We start from the raw sequence: 17049 nt of genomic DNA, 5'->3' as shown, positions 1-17049 counted from the left end.
ATTATTTTCAAATCGAATAGATCCATAAAAATTTTTTTTTGGTATTTATATTTGTTGAATATAAATATTCCAAGTAGCTTGTTGCCACTTTATCCATTCAATTTTTATTAAGAAATGTTCAACAATTAATTACGAAATTGACGCACAAATCAAATTGTGTTCGACTTCATTAGAAAATTTCGAAAGATTTATAACAGTTTTTCTTTTCAATCAATAGTTTTCTATAAAAAATATCGTCATTATCAATTTCATCAATCAAAAGTATTTCCAACTTATTTAAGAAAATGATTCGTGACTGACAGAGCTTTAAAAAACCATTACAGTTGACACGACGTGCATAGAAAAGGGCCTGAATACATTATCGGCATACGTTCGTCATGATGATTATAACGTTTTTTAAAGTTTCTTCGATCACGAATAATTTACTTACACCAACTGAAAATATTTTGACTGAAATTATATATAACAAGTAGAGAGAACAACCTCAAAGAATGTTTTTTGTTCAAATTCTGCTAAGGAAACTTGAAAAATTTTCATATTACAAAAAAAACCAAATTAATTGCAAGTAATTGTTGAAAATTGTTAATAACAGGTGAATCAACAGTCTGGTGACAATCCGGTCAGGAAATTTTATTTCGACAGATCACGTTACATAAGATTAAAACAGCTCTGAAACAAAATTTGGTTTTTTGACTGATACAAATTGGTATAAGACTATAACTAAGTTATAATTAACATTACTGTAATTGTTAAAATCACAGCGTTTTGGCGATGTCCAATAATCAAACTTACGAATAAATTTTTTTATTTAGTTTTGGAACCGCAGTTCCATTGTGTTGACGATGTCATATGAATAAATTATACAGCACGAAGATTTAATGAAAAGGTGAGGGGATTTCTAAAATTAGGTTACAAGGATACAAAAGTGGAAGGTTTTATTGACAATTTATTGCTGTACTGAAATGTTTACAATATACATTTTTTTCTTTTTCCTCACCAGATATCGAAACGTTTTCAACAGTTTTTTCCTCAATCCATACTTTCCGGGAAAAGAAATATCAGCTATGTTATAAGTTAAAAAGATTTCAAGTTTATTAACAAAAGAGTGATTGGTGAGTGACAGCTTTGAAAGACCTTACAATTAACATAAAGCACATAACCTATGCACATCATTTCAATTATAATGGTTTTTAATGCTCTGCCGGTTACAAATCACTTGTTTAAGCGAGGTAAATATTTTGTTACCACACACACACACACACACACACACACACACACACATATACATATATATATATGTGTGTGTGTGAAAAGAACAACTTGCTAAAAATGTTTTATTTAAAATTTATTATCGGAATCGAGAAAAATTTCACATTGTAAATAAGAATTTAATTTTGCAAGTTTTCATACCATACATGAGTTTTCGGTAAACTGCTCGAAAGAGAAAATTCTCTGTTTTGCATATGGTTTGCAGTGTGAATTAATATTCTTACTCTTATGCCTTTCGACGATAGATATAAGCGCCAGTTACAATGAGTATATATAGCTAGTAAAAAAAACAAGTTGGCGTAACTTAACGGCCTCAAACTTAGTGCTTGTCTCGCGTAAAATCTCATTCGGCGCCTGAAAGTAAATCCCTCGATAAACGAACTAGGTAAGTTGCGCGCGTTGGCGGCGTATAAGCTCGGCCTGCAATTTAAACGAGAGCTTAATTTGACTGCATTATTCGCGGCTTAAGATGCGCACGCCCACTTATACTACCCTACCCGCCTACGATAATAAACAACTGTGGCGCACAACTTTGCTTCGGCACAGGCGGGCCTGCATATAGACGAGAGAAAGAAAAAGAAAGAGAGGGACGTAGGAAGGCTTTTACTTCCTCTTCTTGGCTCCGAGCCACTGGCTCAAATCATTGTTGCTTCCTCCAAACGCGTCGGATTCTCCTGCTCTCCGTGTATTATACTGAAATTCATCCATTACTCAACCGGTGAAGGGATGCGGCAGTACAAACAATTACGTAACGGAGGCCCAGGCTAGGCTCTTCTTCTCCTTCTTTTCCTGTTCGCTAGTTGGAAACTGGCTCTTTTTGTTAGATACATGCTTATTCTCGGATGACAGTTATGGCGCTTATTTGTCTTTTGCGGAGAATGGATACCCTAGCATTCTTATGTAAACTTTTTTCTTCTGCGGATAGCGTCCTTGTAGCAGGACCGAGCCCATCAAATTATGAGATGAGAAAAAAAAAGACTATCCGCAGGATTATTTTCGAGTAACAAATGGAATTGGGCTTCTCGATATTTTTCGCCCTGTTCAGGAAAGCACTGTTGTTAACAAAACACAACTAAGTGCTGCACAACTGCAATAATCGTAGAAAAGAAGAGCTAAAGTACCTTGCGAAAGTATCTAATCCACCTAAAGATCCTCTCATTTTCTAAATGCCTCTTTTTGCGCCATTTTAGTCCTACTTAGTTCTTATACTAATTTCTATTGCTGTCCGCAGCTATCTTAGCAGCACACCCTCATCTCTGCTGGCAACCACTATGACTTCTTTCGCCTCCCTCCATCCCTGGCGATGCACTAAAAGTCGAAGGTCGTGTGTCTCAAGTGGTCGAGTGATAAATCGTCGCCGTGACAAAACGTTTTTCGCTGAGACGCCAGGATCTTGATGCGCTTTCGCAACGGTCCATTCGTATACCGAGGCGTCGCTTGTATTATTATACAATGCGAAGAGTCAACAGTTCTGAACAAATGACCCTTTTCGACCGCATGTCTGCTGCTTTCTTTTTCGTTGATCGATTGCGCAGCCAAGAATACACAAGCGAAATTTTCGGGGATTGCTTCTCGACGTTGACGAGGTGTTGTCAGTAGAGACTAGGGGAACTTGTTAATTTTTCTTTTTCTGGAGGGATACAATTAATTGTCTTTTATGTAATTACGTAGCAATTGTAAAGGCTAAATTACACGAGACGCACACATTATTATATAAATTATTTCTATTTTAAAAATAGCTGTGTATTGTGTGCACTTATTGCACTTAGTAAAAGTCATTCATTTTTATTAGTTACGTTGCTGATCAAAGAACTGGAACTAAAGAAATATGCCTCGCAAACACTATTGATAGACTTTTATTAAAAAATAAACACCTGCGACTTTGACTGCAGGAAATGCTTGTAAAAATATACTATATGTGTAACTAAAAATAACATTCATCGTGCGTTTATGTGTAACAAGATTGACGATGTTGTATCTCGACTAAGACAGATGCTTTGAAACTTAACAACCGTGATTTCAAGTACCAAGTATACAAAAGGTATGTATGTACATATGTACAGATATGTATGTATGTAAGTATATATGTACAGAGGTAGACGTAAATATTTATAGTATCAAATTTTTTTCTAATGGGAAAAGAGAAAATATATTTTTACCGCAGATGTAAAGCTACTTAGAGTTGACATCCTCTACGGAGTTTTTATTCCAAACTTGTTTTTTAAACACAAAAACGACTTAGATTTTGTTTTCTTGTACGCTCTTATTACAGCAATAATGTATACAGTGAAGTGTGTACACATAATTATGGGATTTCTTTCTTGAAATAAAATAATTTTGACAAATTAATTTCTTACTGTAATGGTTCAGTATGGTTTTTAAATAAAAATCTGTTTGAAAAATTAAAAAAAATGGATATTATAATAATTACAATAATTAGTAAAAAGATAAATATTATTGTACTTATATTGATAATTTTTTTAAAATATTGTTGTATTTATGGCAGAATAACTTTAAGTATTATTAAGTGAAACTTTATTATTAACACAAAGGTAGCTGAAGATAATACAGAAATATAAAGGTAGTATGTAACGTAGTACGCGATAATATTAATTGTCTTTATATGATAGTGATAATCAAAAAACACTGAATAAAATACTATATGCGTGGGACTGTGACTGTTAGTGGTGACTCAGTAAGAGTGCATCCTTCGAGACTTCTCGAGCGGAAGGGGAAGGCAATAAAATTTGGACTCTCGAGAAAATTCCTGCACCTGGCTTTTTTACTTTCGCACAGATACAGATGTTGTCTAAAAATTAGTTATTGCTAACTAACTTTTAATGGAATAATCGATCAGGCTGAGTAATGGAATCCGTTCATTAATTGAAAAATGTCTTATATCAATGAGTTTGCTTAATTAGGCATATCTATTTATCTCGATAATTTTACTAAATTGCACATGGGAATTGCCGAGTCAAGTGCGTGCTTGATGGAGTATTATATAATATGATCTCTTTCAAGCTATGTGTATATTTGCATTAATTAACAATAAACCCTGTATCATGGTTGTGTTTTTAATATCTAACTAACTTCTGTGTCCCAGTATTCTCGATTTCAAATTAATCTTTTGTGCAGCCATTTCCAATACCTTCTCATTCGGAAACCCGAAACTTAAAATGAGACCTCATAAAATGACTATCTTTTAGGAAATCAAAGTTCCCATCACCACTTATTACTTACGACTTTACATCATCGCGTTCCACTCGTGTTTCCGCAATAATACACTTGGCGCATCGGTAATAAAAATGCTAATCCCTTACCGCGTGAAAAAAGACAAAGAAGAAAACGAACAGTAAAGAAAGGAACACATCTCTCATGAATAAATTTCGGCAAACAGTGGATGGGTAAAAATCACGAATGGGCTTTCCTTTTTACTATTTCCCGTCTTGGCAATGCGCCTCATTTACGTTTTACCGTGATATCTATCGCTTGGTTGCCTAATATTACCAGTGAGGGTTTTTTTTTTGTTGTCGAGCTTTCGTAAGTGAGCGTGAGAGAAACTTCTGAATGGAGTTTTCTGCTCGAGTCCGCACGTAGATTTTGGCTCCGAATTTACCCTCTCCGCTTCATTTTTTCTTGTTCGCTTTTGCGCGAGCTCGCCTCGTACTTTTTGACTGCCCTCTCGCTTTCGGATGTGCTTATATACTTGACGCAAATTACGGTTATAAAAGGTTATTTATGGAAAATCGGTTTGCCAAGGGATCGTAAGATTCTTTCTTATTTTGTTGGCTTAGTTATCTGAAGGGTTTTGAGTAAGTGAAAATCGGATGAAACTTTACGAAGGTTGCGGGAAATTTTTTTTTCTGACGATTCCAGTCTACTATCTATACTGCTTGGAAGATTTCATTTTATCTATATATTTTTATAGAAATTGGCAGACGGAATCTTAATGTAAAGAATATTTCAACAAGCTTCTCTCACATAACAAATTCCACTTTCTATATTTTTCCTGTACACTCAGATTTCAATTTTATTTTAGGGAATGGGACATATGTAACCTTCAACCCTGACAAATGCGGCGGTCGCTGTCAGTACATCCATATAGGGTGCGTTGACTAACAAGTAAACCAGAATCTGGGGAAAAGTTCAATCCCTACACGAGGGGCTCGTTTATTAGCATCCCGCAATCAAAATCGCCGTCGTAATCCGAGACGCGTCGGCTCGGTAATTATCTTTGCGCGCCGGCGAACAAAGCTCTACTGTGCCGGGCGCGCGTGTCCCTGTCGATAAGCGAATATGCGATTTTGCTCTTGCTTGTCCCTAGAGACTGTCTTTGCTTCCGATCGACGACCATCGATCGAACGAGCTTTTGTCAAAATGTGTAGTAATAGAGATATTCGGACAAGTTACTTTTGTATATAATTCTTATCATTGTGCATACATACATCAATTTGAGTGATTATAAAAATTCATTACGGTAGATGTTCGCGTTAAGAGTAGTGTGAATAAAAACAATTATTACAAAATTATATCTAACTTATTATTATGACAAATAAAATTTTTAGTATTTATTAATTATAAGTAAACAAATGTAATCAAATTGTAAAATAAATAATGTCTTTAGACGATCGGAAATTATAAGTACGCTTGAATCGAGTTAATAACGAAAAGACAACTTGCCTCGCTGATAGCCAAGAGCTTTCTGACTAAGACTTGAATGATGCCTGCCGAACGAGCCGAGAAACCAAAGCATTATTCTCCTCCATCCTTTTCTTCCCCTCAAAGGGATCTAGAGGTGGAAGGCGTCAGTTTTCGTTTTTAGTTTATCATTTGGACTATACGCGTAGCTAAGCGCACCATACTGCTCGCTCTATCAATTGATCGTGTGCCTTTGCACGGCCTTTCAAAACGATCAAATAATGGTGTAATGTTACACGCTAAAAATGCTCAAATGAGAGTGTGCCTTTGCACGATAAACATTCAGCAATGATATACCTTTGCACGATAAATATTCGAAGGTGGTGTGCCTTTGCACGATAAATGTTCGAGGTTGCATATATTGCGGTATGCACGGCTCCCATCCGATCTATGGATGTGCATGCGATTCGTATTGCGAGCTTGAGAGCAGGTGGCAGTAGCTTTTTGTATTTTTTGTTTAAACTGACATGTGGCAATTGTACGGTTCTCCTTTCAATCAAATTCTACTCTATGTTTGTTATAATTCAGCTCGCGTCGGCTGGCATCATTCTGCATAGTTTTAATCGCTCGGTTTACAATAATTTTCGCCAATAAAACTATGATTGCGCTCACTCATTCAGCTTATATCTAGGTGATTAATACTACGAAGGTTACAAGTTATAATCGCATAGAAAACGTGAAACGGTTTAAAATTAAAGAAAACTTAAATAAATGGCCGGCATAAAAAACCTCGCCGTCTGAGAGAAAAAAGCCTGCCATTTTACAAGCCAAACTTAATCTAAAAAATGGCATAATCGTGTACATTTCGTTGCGATTTATTTTTCTTCTCCGAGTTTCTTCTTTTTCGAGTGTCGGCTTGACGACACTTGATTGTACGGTCGTATATTCGAGAGCGAAGGCTTTATCGGATTTTGTATATGTATACAAGTTGTATTGTATATCGGCTATAAATCATGGGACAAAGAGAGAAATTTGAAATAGAAACGCACTATGAAAATTAAGACGTTCAGGCACACGTCATCGTCGGCACGAGTTTCGATTTTGACACAAGCATCTTGATTTCATTGCAAGCAAACCACGGTTAAATTATACTCGGTCGTACGGAACAGTAGACTTTAACCCATGCATGTGTTAACAACTAATCTGAATTATAAATTAAAGAATAAACTGATATTAAATTAATAACGAATAAAGTAAACATGATAAAGTTAATAGTATTGATTATACAAATGTTCTACAAAACTCAAGAAGTTCCAGTAAGTATTACAGATTAGAATAGTGCAATTTCCTGATTGAAAACAGATCGCCATAAAAGATAATCACGTTATAGATAAAAATTACTAGTAGTATAATCTACCTCTTACCATACTAAACTGTGATACAGAAGCGAAATGGCGATTAATAAATATTAGACCAATTAAATCTTTAATCATATTATAATAATTATTCAAATTTGTATAAAATTAATTGACTTCATCAAATTCAACTTCTCTTTTTCACTTTACAAAACAACAAATCCAACTACAGAACAAGCAACTGACATTGACAATGAGAGCCCAGCCTAGGCATCAATACCCGATGTACAATCTAACAGCCGCGCGCATATATGTATATGTACATATCGCAGGCGGGAAGACAGATGTTTTCATATATAGTCGTGCATATCCGACGAAAATATCGAGCGTACGTTTAATGCCTCTATGATCGCGAAGTCAACAAAAAAAATAAAAAGAAACGAAAGCGAGAGACGACGGAAAAAAAACCGATTACAAATATTTAGTAGACTCATAATTCAGAGCCAATATGCGTTCGTCCATGAATTTGAGTTAATGTAGCCGCATGCACACGTCCGAGAGAATATCGCGCTTGCGTATATATTGAAGAAAGAGAGAAACAAGTTATTGGAAAATGTCCCATCAGTTCTTGTAACTTTTGCCAGTTTACGTTCTGATTGTCAAAGCTTTTTATGGCTTTGCTGTCATACACATATACACGGCCAAAGTCGTCCATATTTTTTACGTGATGTGTATCACTGCCATATAGTCGCACGCGTTCGTTATTCATGGTTCCTGACTTCGCTATTCTATTCGCCACAGTGCATATTGTCTTTATATCGCTTCTCCTATCAGTTTCGAATTTACCAAACTTTTTCTTTACGCGAATGTAAATGACTGATTTAGAACTTCGTATAAGTTAAGACTATGGCAATTTATTGAGAAATGATTTATCCAAAGTTGTTTTTTTTAATATCCGCCGAAAAGGTAATTTAGCCATAAATTTCAATTTACTAAAAAGAGGAAAGAAATTATTTCTGCAAAATTGTCCTATAAGTAAAATCGCAATTTCTCGTCCTTTTTTTTCTCATCTACCGAACAATCCCACGAATCTCGTACAATCGCAAAGCCAGCCACACGCATCACAGACACTGTATGAAAAAGAAAAGAAACGGAACAAAAAAAACAAGCTATACAAAACTACAGACTGCCTACGCACATATGTGTGCTCTAGTGTTAATGTATATCGAAGTTCGACGAGCTCGGTAGTGTGCACCATCGAGTTATGTGTGAAAGGGGCCTGTATGCTCGCGAGATATGGTTTTATTCAATCTGCATCGATAACGATAGCACAGGGGCCTCGATAATTACCTCTCACTTGCGTCAAAGGGGACGGGTCAAAAGTGATAATAATGTAGACGGACGATATGACGCGCTCGTATTGTTATCTCCACCAAATTTGCATGGTGATTTGGTTTAATTGATACCTCGTAACAGAAAGATCATCTCGCCTGGTATTTGGCTTTTTTGAAGTTTTATTATGGAAATCGAGTATTGATTTTGTTTTGATGGCCAATTTTATCGTACGCTTAAAGTGATTACATTTTTTATCATGAGCGTCGATTTAAAATTCAAATTTTACATGATAGTTTTTATGCCAACAAGTAAATTATTTAATGAGCTTAAAGAGTTTCAGATAATCGAACTTCTAAATGACTATAAACGTTCAAAGCTCTCTTCGCTCATGAAGATTTGCAACTAGCCACAGTGAAATTAATCCAGTTTCGCAGAGCTGCAATTTCATTCGAGTATTTGAAATTTGATGCTAAAATAATTCTACGAAGTTGAGGATCAAGCTGTGGTTGTAAGTAAATTATAGTTAACTAAATGCCATCACAATATTTCGCTGAACTGATTGTCACCTTCATTAGGAAAAAAAATTAATATAAATATATGTTAATACATTTTTTATAGTCAAAAATTGATATAAAATATATTTATATTAAGTATTTTCCATGACCAAGCTAATAATCAATTCATCGAATCGTTTGAATGACATGATTTATTGATTATAATTTAATTACAACCATGGGTTGACCATCAAATACTTAAAGAATTATTCAATATTCAACTATAAAGAGCGATTATTTTAATTATGTTTACACCGGCTATTTCAAAACATCACAATGTATCATTTAGGTATGTAAAAGTTTGCATAGTTTCAAACTCTTCCTCAGAGTGCTATCTATACAAGAAAAATGTTGAGAATTAGTTTAGTTTACAACTCGAAAATTCTCGCTTCGAGATCGACAACGAGCTAAAACGACCCTTTTTGCGTAACAGCGACGCTTTAACGATCCCTGACAGACAACGTGCACACGAGAACACCGAAGTATATTTAGCAAGCTCGCTAATGGAGCGCACACGAGCGAGCGAAAGAGAGTTCGGCCATTACATAGCCTCAGCCCAACCCTTCTTTTTTAATCCAGAGCTGCCACCTCGTTATTGACGATATTGACTTTCGGCACGGTTTTCGACGGCAATCAAAAATTGACGTTTGTTTACGAGCACCAGTTATGCAATTACCTGAATTTTTTAAGCTAGCATTATGAAAGATCGTACTCGTAGCTTGGATGGACTTTTCAAGTTCCATTTGGGGGAATCTGTTCGCAAGTATCGTCACATGAATACTCTTATAGCTTTTAGCAAACTTCGATAACAATTAAGTAGTTGGCAAGTTTCCACGTCACTTTAACGGTTTTGTGTTATCGTTATATTCTAGACAATTTTGTTATTATATCATCATACAGGTTGTAAAGGACTTTGGGAAAGAAAGAACGTTATTCTTTTTTTATTAATATACTCACCAATTGGTTTGCAAATGATGTGTTTATATTTCAGATATAGGGTAATTTTAACTCTGCGGGTAAGGGACTGCCCACGTACTACCCAGTACCCCAAGATCTACCGCGTCAACATTTTCTACGGGAATACCATCTTTACATTTCTGTAGTCATAAAAGAATTTGGTAACCAATGCGAGTAACGCGGAAGTATCTATTGCATAGACTTCACATATAGATACACTACTCGCATTGATTACTTCCATGACCACAACATTGTAAAGATGACGTACGCATAGAAAATTTGGACGGGGTAGACCTAGCTTTATTGTATTATAATAATTGTAAATTAGTGATAAGATAATACATGAAGGAACTTTTTTGATGATCCGTACCATAACGTTGCATATTTACATTAAGTTTTTAAATAGAAAATAACAGTACAAGTGATTTGAAGAGTAAAAAAGGTGTTTTATACTTTTAGAATCTCGAAACGTTAGATATTACACGTATAAAGTAAATTATTCGCCAAATGATTTGAATGTTCAGATAGTCTGTGTGTGTAGTTTTTGCTTGTAGCTTTTATTTCTTTTATTACTGTTGTTATCTTGGTGTCATTTCGATTATCTCATTCGTGAAGAACCATGATGTTCTCGCCACGAATTTTAGGGCTTTATTTTTGAATCTTTCAATAATGTCTGTATTTGATTTTGTTGCCGTACCCCATAAGTGAATTCCATGAGTTCTGATTGGTTCAATTATGAATTGATATTTTTATAATTTAGTATTAATTGAAATTTTTTATTTTCTGCCTAATAATCAGTAAAGTTTTTGCAACTATAGACTGAGTTGTTTTCACTTGATTCAAATATGGTTCTGCCACGTTATTCTACGATCTAAGTACATTACTAAATATTTAGCTTTATCTTCTTGTCCGCTATTAATAAAGAAAGGATTTATTTGAAATTTAATTAGAAATAATCTACCAAGAACTTTCCTATAAAAGTATATCTTGATGATTTTCGGTATTGAAGATTTTTCCAATGAAATAGAATAGCACTAACAAATTATTTAAAGGAAAATCTAAATGAACTGTCAAATAATCATTAAAAATGCACACATCTGATAAAAGAAGGCGTAAACAAAATGAAACTAACGGTAGAAATATTAAAATAACGTTTTTACCTTCGGTCTGACTAAGATATGATAAATTAGCTTCTTTTTTCATACAATCAAGTTATATATATGCGTAACTTTATACATATACCGTAAAATTTTTCTTGTTAATTTTTTTAAAAAGCCTTTTCTAAGTCTCAGGTGAGAAATAGAGACATTTTGAAATTTTTTTTTTCGTGCGTTTCAACTGAGATACTGAACATTAGAAGCCTATTATAGATAGGTGATGTTTTTGAATCTGGAACATGTGTAGATCAAACTTTTCGAAAAAAAGTTCAGACTATTGAAATATCACTACTGAGGTAACAAACTTTCGAGATACAAATGCTAAAAATTAATAATAGTAGTGTAATTATATTTTACCATAATGTATTTGAGCAAAGACGCAACCTTCAATACAAACGCAGTTCTTGAAGTAACGATAACACCAAAATGCCATAATTTATACCTTTATTCATTATCAAAGTATTATAGGTGGACATACAAGAGTATATAAGAATATGTCTTAATATTTGTTCCATATACTTCCCTATACATGGACAGATACGAGTTTCAGTTTATTCTAATACGTGACTGTTGATTGAAACTGGTATTAAATTTCAAACAATCAACATGATTATTTTACCAAGTTTCATTTTGTTACTCATTATGTTGGTTCAAAATGGTAGGTATGAAAATTAAATTATTTACGGTTGAAATTTTTGTAAATTAAAAATATTTTCTATTTCAGAATGGATAATCAGTGTAAAGGCAATTCTCGATGGATCAACCGTTGATAAAAATGAATTTCCTTTTACAGTACTTATGAGTTTAATATGTAATGCACTAATTAATCTAAAGTATTAACCGCTTTATTGAATTTTTAGGCCTCTTTTCAAAACATATCCAAAAATAACGAACATTTTTGTGGAGGAATCATTGTACATGAAATGTTTATTCTGACGGCTGCACATTGTATTGCTGGGTAATTATTCATTTAAATTACGATGGCAAGTAAATGAGTGCCTTTAGATACCTAAAACTATCACTTTTAGTAAGGTTATCAAGGATATCCGCGTAGTTGCAGGGAGTAGAGATTTGAAAAGTATAAAAGAATATAAAAATGTACGGAGAATTATTCAAATATTCAAAAATCCAAATTATAATAAACCACTCCCTCGGGATAACGACATTGCACTCGTTAAAGTATTAATTTTTTCCATTTTTAATCCATATCAATCCTAATTTATTATAATATGTAATCAATAACATTTTTTAACAGCTTGATGGTCCTTATAAAATGGACAAATGTATAAGTAAGGCTAAACTTGTGCCAGAAGACTATCGTATACCTGATGACCTAATTGTTCATATCATTGGCTGGGGCGTTACAAAATCCGTGAGAAGATTATAATTTTACTATTTTTATTTGAGTGCGAAAAAGTAATCTTTTTAATCACAAATTTATTCTGGTAATATTAGACACTTCAAATAAAGCCGTTTCCATACCCACGCGGTACATTTTTTGTGACTAATCTGATGAAAACATTTATGCGATATTTAAAACTAAACGCCAAGTTCATCAATATTTAATAATCCACTTGGTTTATTATAGGACATTAAAGCAGCGTGCGGTAGCTTAAAAAAAACTAAAGTTATAGTTTTATCACATTCACAATGTACTGAGTTGTATGCAGGTAAAGTTAAAGTGAGCAACACAGTATTTTGTACTACTCATAATAGCAAGAAGAATAGAGGTGCTTGCTATGTAAGTAGCATTTATAATTTTTGAATGATTTTTAAATCGATAATTTTACTTTTCACGTAGTTTGTTGAAACATTAATGTACCTACACATAATATCTTATTTAAAACAATTTTTTTTCATCTTACAATTAGGGAGATTCTGGAGGTCCTGTACTTAAAGACAAGACAGTGGTCATTGGAGTGATATCTGTTAATTATGCAAAAGCTAAGTGTGGCGATAAGAATCATCCAGATCTCCAAACTAATGTTGCTAAATACCGAAAATGGATTGATAACATTATTTTTAGTAATATCTAGAATAATTTGTTAGCAAAATATATTAAAATTGTTAAATTTTCAAAAATATTATCAAAAATAATATAAAAAATTTTCTGATTTGTAAAGCTTTGAACAAACTGATAATTCATCGGATTAATTGGGTGTTCACTATTTGAGTAATAAGTAAATGATTCATACAACATGTCGAAGATTTGTGGTGTTCAATAAATCGATAATTTTACTAAATGATAAAATATTAAAATGTCTATTTATCATGAATTCGAAAAAAACTCTTAAATACGAATTAGGAAGAGAAGTGAATTTTATTTTAAATTAGCATTGTATTAAATCAATTAAAATCGTTCAAAAGACCTCATTTAATTATATAGATACCATAAAAACTTAATTAAGTTTTTTAGATTGAAAAATGTGTTGATTATAGAAGGAGAGACAGGACAATAAATAAATTTACTCCTTATTACTCAGCAACGTTTCATCAGCAATTTTGATGACCTCATGAGTTTTAATTTAATAAAATCAAACGGTTATGATTTCTCAATTCAGTTTTGACTGGTAATACTCTAGTTTCCATATAGTTCGATAACTAGTGACCAGGTAAAGGTTAACGTTAATTTGATTTATTGTTGCGCAATAATCTGTGTTTTAACTTGAGCATTATGGTTGGCATGTTTTTTGTTCAAGAAATCTGGTAAGATCAACGAGACGGCCGACAAAATGTTGCTAAAAAATAAGGAGTAAATTTATTTACTGGCCTACTTTCCCTCATTGATCAACATATAATTTTTAATCTATTAAATATGGTGGGAAATATACATATCTCAAATTGACGAATTTCTATCTTATCACTATGAAACTTATTATTTAATAAGGAGCAACGATAATACAGAAGATAGATATTACTGTTAAAAATATATGTAGATGAATATTCGTTTTTCTAATAGTTCGTAGCGTGCATATATCCTAAACTCTTTTTTAAGTTAAAGATGTATGTAAAGCATTACAGGTCTGAATCACATGTAAATTCGGTTTTGGAACTTCAAAACAAGCATTTTATCATTAAGAGTGAAAAATGGAGCTTACGTTTAACTAAGTTTATTATAATTGCTACGTAGAGAAACAGGAATTAAGATTTTATATTTATTAAAATTATATAGTAAATATAAAATATAAATATAAAATATAAATATAAATATAAAATAATATAAAAATATAAATATAAATATAAATAAAAATATAAAATATAAATATAAATATAAATAAAAATATAAAATATAAATATAAATAAATATAAAATATAAATAATATAAATTATTTAGTAAAATAGTGTTCGCATCTAGTGCGCAGATATAAATGGAGGTAACATAATTGATAGCATTTTCATTCGCAACCGTTTAAAATAGTGAAACCTAATTTTGTATTTTTTACAAATCAATTCCTTTAAAAATTTAATAATACTTGATATAATAAGAAACGCTAAATCATTAGACTGTAAAGAATTTATCTATTTACGAAATAGAGATGAAAGCTATATTGATATTGAAACACTATGGAGTACATTAAGAAAATGTCTAAATATATATTGATACAATTTCTAATATACACCTAAGAAAGATAACTTACTATTAAGAACATTGTCAATGAAGAGATTAGTATATTATCTAACTGGTGTAGGTAAGTAGACAATTGTCTAATATTTACGCCCGAGCGAAGACGATGGAAAGGCATATGAGATGAGAATTTCGTTTCCGCACACGTTTAGTACAGTGTTTTTCGAAACATCGCGTGGAAAATTCAAATTTGAGCGCACATTTTATCCGGAGTATACGGCAAAGTTGTTCTTTCCACAAAATATTTTGAAAAATAAACAGGCTAGGGTAGGTTAATATGCCACATTTAAGCAAATATTGTGAAAAATATTAGCAGTAAATATTAATTTAGTTTAATAACAATGTTGTCACTCAATTATGGCCTAACGATGTACATGAAATATAAAAACTGAAAAGAATTAATTTTATGAACAATAGCGAACATTTTTTTTATACTTTGAAAGTGGCATATTATGCATAGCCGTGGGTAAAATGACATACGTAGATTATAGAAAGTTTTCTTCTCTAACTTGCTCTTTAACATTTTTTTTATATTTGCTAGGCAATTATGCAATTTAAAATAAGAGGAATAAACCGTACATATTAACCAGATTCTAAAAATAGAATGAACACTTGCAGCTTTCAACAAAGTAGCCAGCTGTTTAGTATATTCCAGTCGATGTTTACATTAACAGCTGTAGCAATAAAATTCTTCAAGGCTACTTATTAATACTCAGTACAATGCAAAAATATATTTTATACTTGCATTCAATATTTAAACATAGATCGGGTAAAATTCCACAGTGTGTTTACGAGTGACATATTATCCAAGTGGTCTAAAAAAATTTTTTGTCTGTCAATAATAAAAAAAATTTTTCAAATATATTTGTAATTGTAGCATCGTATTATGATAATAATATATATAATTTGCAGCTTGTAAAATTTGTTCATTTTTATGTTTTCCGAAAATTATAAATATTCGCAATTCTTTTAATTTTATAAAAACCGAGTCAAAAGAGTGGTTAGAAAAAGAAATTAATGAAAAACTGATGTCACTGCATTAGTTTTGGTGTCATTCGAAAACGTACTCGACCTAAAATTGTATGATTCGAACAAACGTTTAATATTTTCGGTTATAATATAAATAATTAATGCTGCGTATGCTACATTTGTTTCTTCACTCTGCAAATTCTGTAATACATCAATGAATATGTCACCATATTGATCAATGTTCTGAGATAAGCCAAATTTATTGGAATTGTAGATCAGTTGGGATGATTAAAAATTTCACAATGTAGAAGATATTTTGCTATTTGGAATAACTAAGAATTGTAATCTTATTTTTTCATATTTATTTCTTTACTCTTTTTATTGAATTGACAAAAAACAGAAAAATGTCTATAAATCATGCATGTAATATTTACATAAATTTGATACATATGATATTAATACCGCATAAATTAGATGATAAATTAAATTTTCTTTGAAGTTACAATCAAGATATTTCAATATTGCAGTTTCATTAAAATTGATAATGTACAAATTACTACATCGTGGATCATCTAAATATATAGGTAGAGTATGAAAAGATGTTATAGTTTCATCCTTTGATTCAATTTAAGTCTTCAACTTGATTCTTGTTTTTGTCATTGAACCAATAAAACATATAATTATGACGAGGGGAATATTTGAAAGACTTTTCCTGATTATGTGTGTATGTGTGCGTGTATTCTTTCTATTATTAATAATACAGACCTGCAAATTTTACATTCAAAAACTAATCTATATGTTCCCGAAGGTTTTTGGTGTTCTGAATACAAATCCTGCGTCAAAATTGCTTCGTTAGAATTCGAAGATATTTTAATCTAAAAGTCCAAAAGGTACTGTTTTCCTTTGCTTTTGGGCTTGAATAATTTCGCGACTCTAATTTTATTCAAAATCCGGATATACCATTAAAAAGATCAACTTTTGAACTTTGATTTAATTGTGCCGAGATTATAGTTATATATCGTATGAGCTCTACGTATCTATGGTCGGGTCATTGCTGATAAATTTGAGGTTAGAGTTTTCAGCCTACTTGGATGTTAAGCAGGTAAACTCTACTTGTAAATCATTACATTACTCTATTTTTAAATAATTTTCTTTTTTTGAAATTTTTTTATATCTTTTTTATTATTATA

At 32.2% G+C, this 17049-nt stretch overlaps 1 protein-coding gene across 2 annotated transcripts; it reads left to right on the top strand.

Moving 5' to 3' along the window:
• The first annotated feature begins 531 nt into the window (after window positions 1-531).
• On the top strand, window positions 532-13473 carry LOC131668872 (mite allergen Der p 3-like). 2 transcript variants are annotated; one of them, XM_058943342.1, is made up of 10 exons: window positions 532-706; window positions 813-886; window positions 1001-1112; window positions 11803-11923; window positions 11990-12057; window positions 12126-12223; window positions 12294-12444; window positions 12521-12637; window positions 12854-13006; window positions 13137-13473. In XM_058943342.1, exons 4-10 carry the CDS (start codon window positions 11872-11874, stop codon window positions 13299-13301), a joined length of 804 nt encoding a protein of 267 aa, XP_058799325.1. In that variant the 5' UTR covers window positions 532-706; window positions 813-886; window positions 1001-1112; window positions 11803-11871; the 3' UTR covers window positions 13302-13473. The 2 variants fall into 2 exon arrangements, with proteins under 2 accessions (XP_058799325.1, XP_058799326.1); XM_058943343.1 differs by having other exon boundaries at window positions 532-742.
• Window positions 13474-17049: the final 3576 nt, after the last annotated feature.

This window comes from Phymastichus coffea, unplaced genomic scaffold (genome assembly GCF_024137745.1).
Source record: "Phymastichus coffea isolate CEN01 unplaced genomic scaffold, Cenicafe_Pcof_1.1 PCOF00084, whole genome shotgun sequence".
Lineage (NCBI taxonomy): Eukaryota > Metazoa > Arthropoda > Insecta > Hymenoptera > Eulophidae > Phymastichus > Phymastichus coffea.
The sequence above is the reverse complement of the archived record's forward strand: the minus strand, read 5'-3'. Positions and strand labels throughout refer to the sequence as shown.